Raw genomic sequence first — 15,307 nt, 5'->3', positions numbered from 1 at the left:
AGCAGGGGAGTGGGAGAGGAAGAAGCAGGCTCCCAGCGGAGGAGCCCGATGAGGGACTCCTTTCCGGAACGTCGGGATCACGCCCTAAGCCAGAGACAGGCGCTCAATGACTGCTCCACCCAGGCGCCCGGGTTGTGGGCTTCTTGATTTTTCAGCCTGCCTTCTGTGTTCTGGGGCAGGGGCCTGCCGCGCCGATACTCAGGCAACCCTGTTTGGGTAGAGTCTCCGCGTCCCCTGCGAGGGGGGATGGGGATGGGCACGCTGTGAGCCGGTATTTCCAGGCTTTTGTTCTCTGGCGGCTTTCCCTGGCGGTCTGTTGTGCCTCTTCTGAGAGTCAGAGCAGCAGCGGCTGAATTTCAGCCTCTGTCACAGAACAGAGGGATTGCGGCCCGTTCTCCACTGATGTTCTGGCCACTTTAACTCTGTTTCTGTTGGTGCTGCTCAACCCTGCAGCGTCCCGGGATGTGCGCCCCACACCCGGCGTCCCAGCCCTCACTTCCAGGGCCCGCACGTCTCTGTCCTTTGTGTTTCTAACACCGCCAGCCAACCCCGCGCGCTCCTGGAGCTCCCGGTCTCAGTCTGTATCCAGTGAGCGCACCAGAGCTCCGTTTCAGTCTGGTCACGCAGGTTCCCCGGCTCATGGTCTCAGTCCGCTCTCTCTCGCGGGTGCCAGTCTGTGAGTCCGCCACCTCCCCCGTGCAGGTGGCTACCGCTTCTCGGCGCCCGAACTAGGTGGCTCCCTCCCCCTTCTGTTAATCTTCCGATATCTTTGCACGGCTTCACGGCTCCCCGCTTCGTACCTCAATACTCAGCGCTGGAGATGTTCATTTGTAGAGATCCAGATGCATCTTCCTGCGTCTCAGGCTGATTCCATGGTTGTTTAGGCTCGTCTGGTACCTATCCAGCTCGACTCGGGGGACCGGCTGAAAAAGGTGTCTCCTACTCCTCCACCATCTTAACTCCCCCAAAATTCTGTTTTTGAATCACACATTTCTGTGGATAGGCAATGGTTTGCACTGTTATCTCCCACTGAGGCATTTTAGAAGTTTGTGAGAAATAAATGATGAGAACATTGTTATGAAAAGATTAAATGAAATGGCATGATAAAGAGTGAAGAAATTCATATCAGCTGGTCTGGGAGAGCTTTGCCAAGGAGGTGGTATTGGAGCCCAGCCTGACTGAGAACAAAGAGCCAGCTGTGAATTCTGGGGACAGCGAGTTCTCAGTAGCGGAAATAGCATGGGCAAAGGTCCTGAGGCAGGACTCAGAAAAGGCCAGGTGGCATCAAGTCTGGGCGAGAGTGGTAACAATGCAGGTAGGAGATGTAGGTAGGGAGATATGGTAGACCGGAGGAATTCAGGCAGTCTAGCATGGTGGCAGTGTCCAGCCACCATTGCAAAGTGCTGCTTTTCTGTGAATCCACTGACTTTGGAAAATGGCTAAACTTCTCTGAGTCTCAATTTTCCCATATGTTAAATGAAGGTGCTGGATTAATATGCAAAAGCATCTGGAGGCTCCTGGGTACCACGTCATTTGAACGTCCTGCTCTTGGTTTTGGCTCAGGTCATGAACTTGGGGTGGTGGGGTTGGGCCCTGCATCCAGCTCCGCGCTCAGCATGGAGTCTGCCAGGGTTTCTCTTTCCCTCTCCCTACGCCCCTCCCCTTGCTTATTCTCTCTCTCTCTCTCTCAAATAAATAAATCTTTAAAAGAAATACGAGCACCTGGGTGGCTCAGTCAGTTGAGTGACTGCCTTTGGCTCAGGTCATGATCTCAGGGTCCTGGGATCAAGTCCCGTATTGGGCTCCCCACTCAACGGGGAGTCTGCTTCTCCTTCTCCCTCTGCCTTTCTCCCTGCTTGTACTCTTTCTCTGTCAAATGAATAAATAAAATCTTTTTAAAAAGATTAAAAAAAATTTAAATATGAAAAAATGAAAATATGAAAACATCTAGCAGCTCCTCAATAAAAGTTAGCTGAATTAATTAATGCATCTTAAAGGCCTTCCAGATTTATAAACCTGTAATCTTTTTTTTCACTTAGGCCTTTTATTTATTATATATTTGATTTTTAAAAAACTTTTTAAGCAGGATCCATGCCCAATGGTGGGGCTTGAACTCACAACCCTGAGATCAAGAGTCACAGGTTCTACTAGCTGAGCCAGCCAGGCACCCCCTACTTACTTATTTCTAAAATTGAAGTATAGTTGACACACAATGTTACATTAATATCAGGTGTACAACGTAGACAAGTTTATATGTTATGCTATGCTCACCGCAAGTGTAGCCCATCTGTCACCATACAGTGTCACTACACTACTATGGACTATATTCTCTATGCTCTACCTTTTATTCCCAAGACCTATTCACTTCATAATGGAAGCCTGTATCTCCCCCTCCCCTTCACCCATTTTGCCCATCTCCTACCCTCTTCTCTCCTCTGGCAACCATCAGTTTGTTCTCTGTATTTGTGGGTCTGTTTCTGCTTTATGTTTGTGTTTACTCATTTGTTTTGTTTTATTTTTTAGATTCCACATATAAGTAAAATTATATAGTATTTGTCTCTCTCATATAGTATTTGTCTGACATATTTCTCTTAGCATAATACTCTCTAGGTCCATCCATGTTGTTGCAAATGACAAGCTCTCATATTTTCTTATGGCTGAGTAGTATTCCATTGTGTGTGTGTGTATCTTTGTCTATTCTATATATATATACCACATCTATATCTATCTACAAATACACCACACCTTTATCCATTCATCTCTCGATGGGCGCTTGGGTCGTGTCCATATCATGGCTGTCGTAAATAATGCTGCTATAAACAGAGAGGTGCATGTATCTTTTCAAATTAGTGTTTTTGTTTTCTTTGGTAAATACCCAGCAGTGGAATTACTGGATCATATGGTATTTCTTTTTTTAAAAAAATATTTTGGGTGCCTGGGTGGCTCAGTCAGTTAAGCGTCTGCCTTCAGCTCAGGTCATGATCTCAGAGTTCTGGGATTGAGCCCCCAACGGGGGCGGGGGGGGGTCTCTGCTCAGTGGGGAGTCTGTGTCTTCCTCTCCCTCTGCTGCTCCTCCTGCTTGTGTTCTCTCTTCTCTATCAAATAAATAAATAAAATCTTTAAAATAAAATATTTTGCGGAGCCTCCATGCTGTTTTCCACAGTGGCTGCACCAATTGATATTCCCACCAACAGTGCACGAGGGTTCCTTTTTCTCCACATCTTCGCCAACGCTTGTTTCTTACCTTTTTTATTCTAGCTATTTTTATGCAGGTAAGATATTACCCCATTATGGTCTTGATTTGTATTTCCCAGATGAGTGATAGTGAGCACCTTTTCAAATGCCTGTTGGCCATATGTAGGTCTTCTTTGAAAAATTGTCTATTCAGCTCCCCTGCCTATTTTTAATCAGATTATTTGATTTTCTTGGTGTTGGGTTGTATAAGTTCTTTATATATTTTGGATATTCACCCTTTATCAGATATATCATTTGCAAATATCTTCTTCCATTCAGCAGTATAAACCTGTAATCTTAAACCACCTACATTCTTCCTTAGAGATCAAGTAGGCACCCCCCTCCCCCTATTTCTCAGCTGACGGTGTTGTCTTGCCTAGAATCACACCACACACCAGGGGAAGATCCAGTGACAGTATGGATGGAGTGCCTTCTACTTGTAGGACACCAATGGAGACTGCAGAATTTTGTTAGGGGTGTGTGGGGACAGAAGGGAGAGAGAGAACATAGAAGGATAAGAAACAGACTGTTCATAATCTACATGGATTGAGCAGAAGAAAATGCAAAAGATGCTATTTCCAGCCTGAACCTGTTAGATAAGTGCCCATGAACACTACTGACCAAGAGCAAGTAGTTGGGGAATTCAGAGGAGGGCGACAAAGCTGACTTGTAGAAGTCATATGTAATTACCAGCATCACTACAAGAACAAGATTGTTGAAAAGCTTTTTGGATGCAAAGCACCATGCTAAGTGCAGTACATACATTTTATTTAACCCCCACAAAAACCTCATGAAGAAGGTTATTGTTGTAACACTATCCATGAGCTACTGCTCCCTAGAGCAAGGAAGAATGGGAGATTCTTCCCAGACTGAGGGAATAATGTGAACGAAGGCAGGAATGCACAAGGTGTTGCCTCTTTATTTGGCTGTTGTCTATTGGTTCCCCTATAAGCCATATTGAAATTATCTAGAAACCTTGTCTCCTCTTCCCCTTTTTGTCCTCCCCAGCCCCGCATCTGCTTGAAGTAGTATCTGTTTACTCCAGACTAATACCTTTTTAAAAAACATTTTTAAATTTAAATTCAATTAATTAACATACAATGTATTATTGGTTTCCGAGGTACAGGCCTGTGTTTCATTAGTTTTACAATACCCAGTGCTCATTACATCACGTGCCCTCCTTAATGTCCATCACCCAGTTACCCTGTCCCTCCACCCCTCTCCCCTCCAGCAACCCCCAGTTTGTTTCCTATGATTAAGAGTCTCTTATGGTTTGTCCCTCTCCCTGGTTTCCTCTTGTTTTATTTTTTCCTCTCTTCCTCTCTCCCTATGATCCTTTGTTTTATTTCTTAAATTCCATATATCAGTGAGATCATATGATAATTGTCTTTCTCTGATTGACTTATGCATCCATCGATGGACATCTGGTCTCTTTCCACAGCTTGGCTGTTGTGGACATTGCTGCTATAAACATTGGGGTGCAGGTGCCCCTTTGGATCACTACATTTGTATCTTTGGAGTAAACACCCAGTAGTGCAATTGCTGGGTCATAGGGTAGCTCTATTTTCAACTTTTTGAGGAACCTCCCTACTGTTTTCGAGAGTGGCTGCATCATCTTGCATTCTCACCAACAGTGTAAGAGGGTTCCCTTCCTCTGCATCCTCGCCAACATCTGTCGTCTCCTGACTTGTTCATTTTAGCCATTCTGACTGGTGTGAAGTGATATCTCGTTGTGGTTTTGCTATTAAATTGAGACCCAGGGAAATGAGAACATTAACTGAATATTTGCTACTATTATGACAATATTATTATTGTTTTAGTTGTGATAATTGTATTGAGGACTTTTTTGGTTTTGTTTTTAGGAGCCCTTATCTTCTACAGATTCATATAGAAATAATTTGGTGTTAGGGAGGACGTGGGGTGGGGGAATGGGTGAAATGAGATTCAGTCTCTGAATCTGTAAATATTGACATTGGGTGAAAACTTCACGGGAATTTGTTATACTGTTTCCTCCACCTTTATATGTATGTGAAATTTTCCATAATAACATGTTTTCTAAAAAAAAAAAGACTGGATCTGCTTGAAGGATTGAAGCACATGGGGTAAAACAATATCCTTCAGAAGTGACAGTAAGAGTGACGGCAGAAGTAAGAGCTCTTTTTCCCCAACAAAGATCCAAAGACACTCTGAGCTCTGCGACAAGGTAAGGGCCTTGTATTCAGGCAACTCGTTAACAACGAGCTCCACACAAGGCAAAGTCAGAAACAAGCAACCAGAGACCCATCTGTGTCCACATTTACACATTTATTTGGGTTTAGAGAGACAACACAGATAAAATACTTAGATCATACACAAGTTTATATTTGGTAAGAAGAACAGGTTGCACGTGTTTATATTTTTAATTTTTTTCTGTCTTTAGTAAATGGCATAATGTTGGGAGAGATGTCGATGTCTTTCAGAAACACCAACCGGGAACAGCATTTTAGAGCACAAAACGAATAAATACACAGTGTTCGTAGGTAGCATCTGAAAACAGGAGAGCACGTGCAAGATGATACCCACCCTGAGGGGTCTTGATTCCCTGTGCTGCTGCTATATTTACACCCGTGCTTGCTTCGTCCGTGTTCTGAGGAGCAGCCCCTGCTCCAAACCCCGTCCCCAGCGGGGACAATACCTGCAATTTGGGCGGTTTGTGACACTCCATACGGGTCTCCTGTATTCTCGGAGCGGCGTTCACCTTGCATTTTTGTGCAATCACACAGTTCTCAAAGGAGAGTTCTCGGTAGGGAGCTTAGCCGAGGGCATGTTCTCTATTAGAGCTGCTGCGGAGGGCGTACAGTTTAGCAGAGAGAGGGAGAGAGAGAGCGCGCGGGAAGAGATGCGGATGTTGTTCTTAATATCGATACGGCTACCACACAGAAAAAGACATGTCAATAATATATTGTACAAGCTTTTACAGCAACACACGTGGTCTGCAACACTGTACAGTTCAGAGCTAAAGTGCACAACCCCACTCTGAGGTGACGAGACAGTACTATCAATACAACGAAGGCAACACAATTTACACACACAATTGATTTCCTTTGCTTTCTTCGCAGCCTTTTGACAGTACACAAAGTCAATACCGTTTATGCGTCTCAGATAAAGACATACCACACTTTTTTTTCAAGTATTTAGAAATAATAAACACAATATTGCTGAATAAATGAAAATGGCCATGTCAATTCTGATTAAGCTAACCCCAGACTTTTCTAAAATTTGGAAAGGATGGTCCCATATAAAGGTCTTTGGCACTGGGAATTTGAGCTACTGTTCAAAACCACCATCCCCCCCCCCCAAGTAGATTACAGACCTACTTTAAAGAATATTTTATTAGACTACTGGAACCTATTAGGCTTTTATTTACCTCCTTTCCTGGGTGGGTTGGCAGGGTTTTCACTGCAAAGGATTGAGCAAGACTCCTAGCCAACTTGGGGAAGGATCTGGAAGGGGCAGGAAGTAGGGGAAACAACCTATTTGTAAAAATTAATTTGCTAGAATTTCATACACAGGAGCAAACGCTTCTCCTTTTAAATTCCATCATACAATCAAGTTAAAAAGCAGCAGCTTCTGATAGAGGGTCTGTACTGCAGGCTATAAGCATCCTGGAGTTGAGAGGGGTCTGTCCAGGTCAGGGCCCTGGGCTCCACTGTCTTCTCCAAGCAGAACAGTGGGTTTGACAGTTAGTGTCTCTGCCACTGAGGTAGGACCTTTTGGCCTGAGGCTCAAGATAGATGGGTGGCTATGTGCTTAGTTTCAATGGCCCATTTCTAGAAGGGAAAGGGATGCTTGGCCATTAGACATAGCCTAGAATGGGAGGTTTATTCCTTCATGAAATTCTGGGGTACAGATAAAAGTTTTCTCTTAATCATCATAGGGAACCCATTTGCTTCCTATACAGGAAGGACCCAAACCTATGTTCAAGTATCAATGTGTTTGGATTTAATGTGGGAGAAAGAATGTAGGAGCAAGCTCATGCAGATTTCAGATGGTTGGATCTTGTGGTTATATTAGAGGGGATTTCTTTCTTTCTTCTCTTGTATGCCTGTAGTCTTTCTAAGGTACATACAGAAAGGACGAATATTCTAAGTTGGTACCTGCAGTCAGCATAGAAGAGTTTGTAGTCATCACACTAGTACTTGGAATCCGACAAACTGTGGCCCCACAAATATCAATAGGAGCTCTTGTTAGCTTGGGTCTCTCCATCAGGTGTGCAGGGGAGGAAGAATGCTTTAAAACATTATCCCGAATTCTAAGGATCTTACTATCTCTGCCTACTCTGGTCACTTTGGATCTTGACGAGAGGCAGATAAAAGAAGGTCTTAAGATGCTGTCTCAAAATCTCAGGTGAGGAGCTCACTTCATGAGAGGAAAATAACCACCCGTGGGATAGAAATTAATTATTTGGGATTCCAGGGATGAGGAGCCTAGCAGGAGAGAACTTCCGTGGGTGGGAGAGGGGAGGGAATGGGAATAAGCAATTATCCAGGAGGTAAATGACTCCTTCCTAGACAGTGACAATATGGTGCCCAGGATGACACAGAGATCTCTTCTCTCAAGGCCGAGTTTAATTTTCTGGAGTGTGCTTCATTCCTTTTTGCTCAGGCCAATTAGATTTTATTTTTATTTTCCCTAATTAATCCAAATGGCCTAATAAAAGAATACTGTTTGGGAAGAGGCCTCAAGAATAAGCATCTAGCTTCTGTTCCAAACAAGCCGAACTGGAAAGCAGAGTACAACTGCCCTAGTTTTAGTCTAAGAGGAAGCTTGATTTGTCCTGATTACTGAGTGGGTCTGCTCAGGGTCAACTGGGCGGAAAACTCAACTGGGAAGAGAATCGTATTGTTGATCTGGTCAGTTATTTTCGAGAACTTGCAATGTTTTCTTGTGTTTGTTTTGTAATACTAACTTTAGAGATATGATAAGCCGTCACATGAATAGAAAGAAGGCAATTTACCTTTGAAGAATTTTGTGGGCCTATATTTCAGAATAACTTTCCTCAGTGTTTATTGTGCCTCCATTAAAAGAAAGAGAAAAAAAAATCTGGCTTAGTTTTTATATCTGCCCCTGCAGTTTGTATAACCCATATAAAATAAAAATCTATATGTTACAAAATAGGATTTCTTTTTAATATATATATTTTCCTTTTGTAAAATTATATGTATTTAAATACATTTGAAATGTTGCTATAGGTAAATTAGAAAATTTTTTTTCTAATACTATGAAAAAGGCAAGAGTTTTTATTGTCAACATACATTTTATATGCACTTTCTCCTTTGGACTGCACCCCCAAAGAACCTTTTAGGATTCAGGGGCCATTTGGAACTATTCAATCCTACTACTCTGAAGTGAAAATAAAGCTTGATTTGCATACTCTATTAAAAGTAAGGGAAGTATTTATAACAATTTTAAGCTTTTCATTATTGATTAGAACACAGCCTTTTGTCACTAATTTTTAGAGAGGTATTCTAAACTTAGGAAAGGATTTGTAAAAGGAGCAATGTCTTGGATTTTTAAACTGTACTCTACTTTGACACCACAATATAGAAATAGATTTACTTTGGAACAAACTACAAATACATCCACACAGTTTGTGACAACTTAATTGTCTACCTAGAGAATTGCAACAGCTTAGCGAGCTGATATTATAAATCTTGTCCAAGGCGTTCTATTTCTTCGATCAGGAAGTCAATGTCTTGGTGAGTTGCTGCGGGATTTGAGATGACCATGCGGAAGAAATTGACCTTGTCTCCCAAGGGCTGGTAGCTGACCATTGTGGTCCCGCACTCCATCATTCTAGCTTTAATCACTGGGGCCACCTGTGGGGGAGACCAGAGCCACATGGTGACCCCTGGGGACTCTTCCACTAGTAAAAGAACCCAATATCAAGTAGCATTTTTAGTTTTTAACTAAACAACCTGACTCATATTTGTTTCCCTTAAAGGAATTATCTCCAAGTTTTTTGGGGATCAGAGCACTAGAGCAGTTTAACACATCCAAATTCTTGGAGGTGATAAGATGAATAATAAGTGATAGGCTCTCAGGTGTGTTCCGTGTCATCCTTGACTTTGTGAAAAAGAAAACTGCAGACCCCTAATGGAGCCATGCTAGGCCACGTCACCAACTCTGGGCTTCATACCTAACCTAACTATAGTTTCAACTTCCCCCAGAAATATAGTCTTAACTATAGTCTTAACTTCTTTGGCTCCCCCAAAGAAACATGAGGTAATCACCTAATAAGACCCTTTTCCCCAAAGAAAGGTGAGCTCACCCAAAATAATTCTCTTTTCTGTTTGTGACTTCCCTGTCCTGCCTTTAAAAACCTCTCCCTTAGTCTCTCACTCTGAGAAACAAACTGAGGGCCTCAGAGGGGAGGGGTGTGGGGGAATGGGATAGACCGGTGATGGGTAGTAAGGAGGGCACGTATCGCATGATGCACTGGGTGTTATACGCAACTAATGAATCATCGAGCTTTACATCGGAAACCGGGGATGTACTGTATGGTGACTAACATAATATAATAAAAAATCATTAAAATAAAAAAAATAAATAAAATAAAAACCTCTCCCTTTCTGTAGCCCCTTGGAGCTCCCCTCTACTTCCTAGATGGGATGCTGCCTAAAGCCAATTAGATCTTTAAAATATATTCAGTTGAGTTTTTGTTATTTAACAACTTGTAGTTACGGATTTGGGAGAATGGGAAGAATTGGATATTGGTTCTAAGGCTAAATAGTTTAGCAATACAACATTTGGGGGAGGGCTTCTTGTTTTATTCCTCAGTACCTGTGAAAACACTAGAAATAGAACATAGCTCAGAGAATGGTTACCAAGAGGTAAGCCTCAATATCAAGTGATATCTGAAAATAAGCAGACTTTTGAGGCCTTAAAGCACTTTTCTTTCTTGAGACCCTAAAGCCTTCCAGGTTCTTTTCATTCTCCTTCTGTATTATCTCAGTTTATAAGATTTTTTGAAATATGTTCCTTAACCACAATGAAAATCAGCTGAGGCCCAAAGCAGAGCCCACAAGGACTTAACATTACAGACGTGGATCACCAACGAGAGTTTACCACACATATGCCAGAATGATCACAGTGTCAGCAGTTCTCTGACGACTCTGTATGAGATGAAGTTCAAACTCTCGAGCTCAGCACGAAGGTATTTTGTCCCCCAGCTCTGAGGACTCATCTTCCAGTGCTCACTAAATTCAATCTTCAACTCTGACAAGACCTACAGTCAATATCCCTTGAATGTGCCACATATATTTTTTTCCCCTTCACACTTGTCCTCAGTCTTACTGTGTCACACTTGTTGTCTTGGCTCCAAGTCCCCTTTCTCTTCCAGGTCACACCCTACACGCACCCCAACACTCCACCACAGACCTCCAACCACGATGAAGCCTTTCCTGACTCCCTAGTCCAGTAGCATCTTTTCTCTTTAAAGTGGTAAATACATGGCCCTTACCCATAGAGTCTGTCTACAGAATATTTCCCATTGTCTTATGACTTACAAGAAAATACATCCCATCTCCGCCATTTTGAAACTGCAATCTCTGAAGGGCAGACACAGTGTCCTTTATGTCTTTTGGTTACCAGCACTGTGTGCACATTGAGGGCTCCCCAAGTCCTTACTGATTATAAAGAGTAGAATAATAGGGATAGCTATGTAGGAAGAGGAACACATTTAACTTAGGTCTGTGTGTATGATCTCTTCACGTAAATTTTACCATTGGAGTTTGCAAATATAACATTTGATCATTTAAGTTCATTGCTGCAAATATGTAACCAGGAATGGCTGTCAGGGAGCTTTAGACTTAATTAGATATACATAGTAAGTAACTCAGTTCAAAATGGGGACTCTACCTTACATCATAGTTGGATTCATTTTAATGAAGAATAGCTTCATTCAAATCGAATGCGGTTATGAGCATGTGACTTTTGAACATCAACACTTAAATAACCATTGGTTTACATGAGGTTTTCATTTTCACAGTACTCAGTGTGCAAATGACATATCTGATAAAGGGTTGGTATCCAAAATCTATAAAGAACTTATCAAACTCAACACCCCAAAAACAAAAAATCCAAATAAAAAATGGGCAGAAGACATTTCTCCAAAGAAGACATCAGATGGCCAATAGACATATGAAAAGAAGCTCAACATCACTCATCACCGGGAAAATGCAAATCAAAACTACAGTGAGATATCATCTCCCACCTGTCAGAGTGGCTAAAACAAATGCAAGAGACAACAAATGTTGATGAGGATCTGGAGAAAAAGGAATCCTCTTACACTCTTGTGGGGAGTGCAAACTCGTGCAACCACTGTGGAAAACAGTGTGGAGTTTCCTTAAAAAGTCAAAAATAGAACTAGTCTGCGATCCAGTAATCACACTACTGGACATTTACCTCCAAAATTCAAAAACACTAATTCAAAGGGATACACGCACCCTTATGTTTATAGCAGAATTATTTACAATAGACAAATTATGGAAACAGCCCAAGTGTTCTTTGATTGATGAATGGATAAAGAAAAGGTGGTGTATATATATGTACACACACACACACACACACACACACACAATGGAATATTATTCATGCATAAAAAAGAACGAAATCTTGCCATTTGCAACAACATGGATAGATCTAGAGAGTAGCAGGCTAAGTGAAATAAGTCAATTAGAGAAAGACAAGTACCATATGATTTCACTCAGATGTGGAATTTAAAAAACAAAACAAATGATCAAAGAAAAACGAGAGAGGCAAACCAAGAAACAGACTCTTACTTGTAGAGAACAAACTGATGATTACCAGAGGGGTGTTTTTTTTGGGGGGGGGTAATGGGAGAAATAGGTGATGGGGATTAAGGAGGGCACTTGTGATGAGCACCAGGGGATGTATGAAAGTGTTGAATCACTATATTGTACACCTGAAACTAACACAACATTATATGCTAACTGTACTAGAATTAAAATTTTAAAAATAAGACCAAATAAATGTAAAAAAAAACAAACAACCCAAAACAAAGACTCAATGTGTAAAATTGACATATTTCCCATAAGGCCCAATTATTTATTAGTTACCAAATAGAAAACCAAGGACAGAGTTTACCTTCACTTTCATTTCACCTCAGTTCACATCCTAAACCTGATTTCCTCATCTAAAAATGAATGTGCATGATGATTCCAGCACCGGGATTTTCTGATTCTAGGTTAACGTGTTCTTAAGTCTCTTTCTGCCCTTTCATTACACAGGAAGGTAATATAGAGAGGAATGTTTCTGTTGGGTTGATCCTTCTTTCCCCTAAAGGACTGAGGATGTACACAGAGCATTGGGCTCATCCCAGGGAATAAGTATGAAAAAGAATTTAAATATCTCAAGTCTGGGATTAAGTTTTAAAAGTGGATCTCCTAGAATACTCTAGCATAAGGACATGAAATTTATCACTTTGTGCTGTGAGAGATGGCAAATCAATGTGTTCCTGGGAAGATAAATCCCAAATTAGAAAAGGAATTCCAAATCCATGTGCCTGCAGGAATTTCAGGAAGAATCACATAACTATTGCTTAGTTTTTATTTGTGTAATAAATCACGCTTGTTCTTCAGAACTGATAAAAAATAATGGTAATGCTTTACTCAGTGAATTAAACTCTGATTTCATTTTCATGGGGAATCTAAGCAAAACCACATAGAAATGGTATTTATTATTGAAGAGAATCATCTCTAACTTTTCAGATAAATCAAATCAAATCAAAGGTCAAAAATTTAAATGGTAACAGTATCATCCCAAACAACTTTTGGTGTAAAGTCAGATTGAATCCCTACAGTTGCTGAAGCTAGCTGGGTCAGAGAAATCACAGCTGTCTAAATACATATGACTTTTGGTTGCTTGCAGAAAATGTGGATGAACTAAAATCAGCAGGAANATGGAACGTCTACTTCATTGCATAATCACTAATTGCAAGTTCAGAAGTAAAATAAGATTCTGACTCTTCTGATGAGTATATAGCTTTTTCACTTATTTCTAGATGCTTTCTTTTGGTCACATTCTTGGTTTTGTTGAATAAAGACAGTCAGGAAAGAGAGGCTGCATGTCGAAGATTTCACTAAAGACCTACTCAGCAGGAGCTCTTGGGGCTGCCTTATGAATTCTTATCGTTTTCTCCCTTGAGTTATTAGCTTTTTCAATTCCTTAGAAAACAATAACCAGGGAACTATCCCATAATGTGAATCCACATTTGTTTCTCCCAAGAAAGCTCAGGTTAAAGCGTCACGGAATCACAGAAATTATTTTTTCACTATGTATCATAGAACCTTTTTGTTTCAAAATCTTGGAAACATGAGTGAAATTCTTGGAAAAATGCAAAAGCAGAATAACCATAAGTAGGAATCCTAACACTTCAAATTTCACCAATTCAATTCCTTGTTACATTTCACAACATAGACTTTGGAAGAGTGTCACCTTAAATAGGAGGCCAATCTACTTCCTTACCAATGTACTTTTCAATCCACTGTTGACCTTTTGGAAGTCCATTAGTCATCATAGGACTGGTAGATGCTGGGATGAGATATGCAGATAATGATCAAATACAATGGAATAAAATACAAGATGAAGGTGATGATGAAGAACCAGGATTCTTGTCTGATGAATGTCTGCATGAATTCCACCTGCTGGTCCTGCTGGTGTCTAAGGCATTTGCCTATGGTCATGTGGCACCCTAGGCCTTCTGTGTCCACTGTGCCTCAGTGATGATGGGCCACCTGCACACTCACAGTCCTGACCAGGCAGCAGGAAAGGCACCAACCCAAATCTCAGCCTCCCTTACGAAGTTGTTGACTCTGGTTGTTTCATAATAACCACTCGTTGCCTAGATATCTGTCCCCACATCAGTGTGAGCTCTGGGGAAAGGCCTATGATCCACTAGGTTTCCTAAATGTTGTTTCTGCTCCCTGTTCTGGCATGTGCAAACGGCACTGTATCTCAGCAAACATTTTTGAGCCCCTTACTGTATGCTAAGCCGTGTACCAAGACAGGAGGGCACAAAGAGGAATTCTTCCTTGGAGGGTCCGGAATTTAACTTAATTCTCTTTTGCCATATGCCGCACAGAAGACTCCACATTTCCTCCCATTTTGGGTCTATATCAGCGCTGACCAAGAGAACTTTATGTGGTGATAGAGATGTGTTATATCTCCACTATCTGATACAATAGTCACTGATCACAAGTTGAGCCCTTGGAGTGTGGCCAGTGTAAGTGAAGAAGTGAATTTCTGGTTGAATCTAATTTTGATTGACTTAAATTTAAATGCCACATGTGGCTACTGATACCATACTGGATAGAACAGGTGATCTATTTTACTTTACCTCCACTGTTTTTCCTCTGGGATTGTGTGCATGTGTGTGTGTGTGAGTGTGTGAAGATACACTGGTCCCTGGACATTATACTTTAAGGGCTTTATACTTAAGAAGAAACTTCTGAAACTCTGAAAAATTATTGACATAAATAAACAAAAGTTAACCTTGATATTTTATGTGGTTCTGTTGTGAATTCCAACTCTGAATTGCTGAATTCTCTGTATTCCAGTCAGGAAAATGGAATCACAGGAGAGGAAAAAATGAAGAGAACTCATTTTGCAATCCCCCGACTTTCAAATTTGAATTACCAACTGTGTAAAAATAGTTGACTAATATCCCAATGGCTCTCCCCAAGAAATAATCTCCATTCCCATCACAGTTCATGTGACTTGCTAAAACCTGAGAGGCATCTGAAGAGAGCTGTATTGATATGGGGGGAATTCAGAGTTGATTTTTGCTCAGAAAGTGATGGGAAAAACCACTTTCTGTTCTGTTTTCCCATCTTGCCCCATTCCTCAGCCCAGCAATAATGAATTGATTCAACAAATTAAATCGGCCAAATTATTCCATGGATTCTCTGTCTGGTCAATAGGTTCATTAAAGAGGTAGAGCCAATAAAAATGGAAACATCTAATTTCTAACTAACTTGTTAAATAAAATTAGTTATTGGTAAGATGATACATA

At 41.2% G+C, this 15,307-nt stretch overlaps 1 protein-coding gene across 1 annotated transcript in view; it reads right to left on the bottom strand.

The window, feature by feature from the left end:
* Nucleotides 1-8,918: 8,918 nt before the first annotated feature.
* The window catches only part of GAD2 (glutamate decarboxylase 2), an 87,623-nt gene continuing 81,234 nt past the window's right edge, over nt 8,919-15,307 (bottom strand). Inside the window, exon 16 of the mRNA XM_008709679.1 lies at nt 8,919-9,092. Coding sequence (XP_008707901.1) covers nt 8,919-9,092 — 174 coding nt within the window. The remainder of the gene's footprint in view (nt 9,093-15,307) is intronic.

This window comes from Ursus maritimus, unplaced genomic scaffold, assembly GCF_017311325.1.
Source record: "Ursus maritimus isolate PB19 unplaced genomic scaffold, ASM1731132v1 scaffold_31, whole genome shotgun sequence".
Lineage (NCBI taxonomy): Eukaryota > Metazoa > Chordata > Mammalia > Carnivora > Ursidae > Ursus > Ursus maritimus.
Note: the sequence above shows the minus strand (reverse complement) of the source record. Positions and strands in the feature narration are given on the sequence as shown.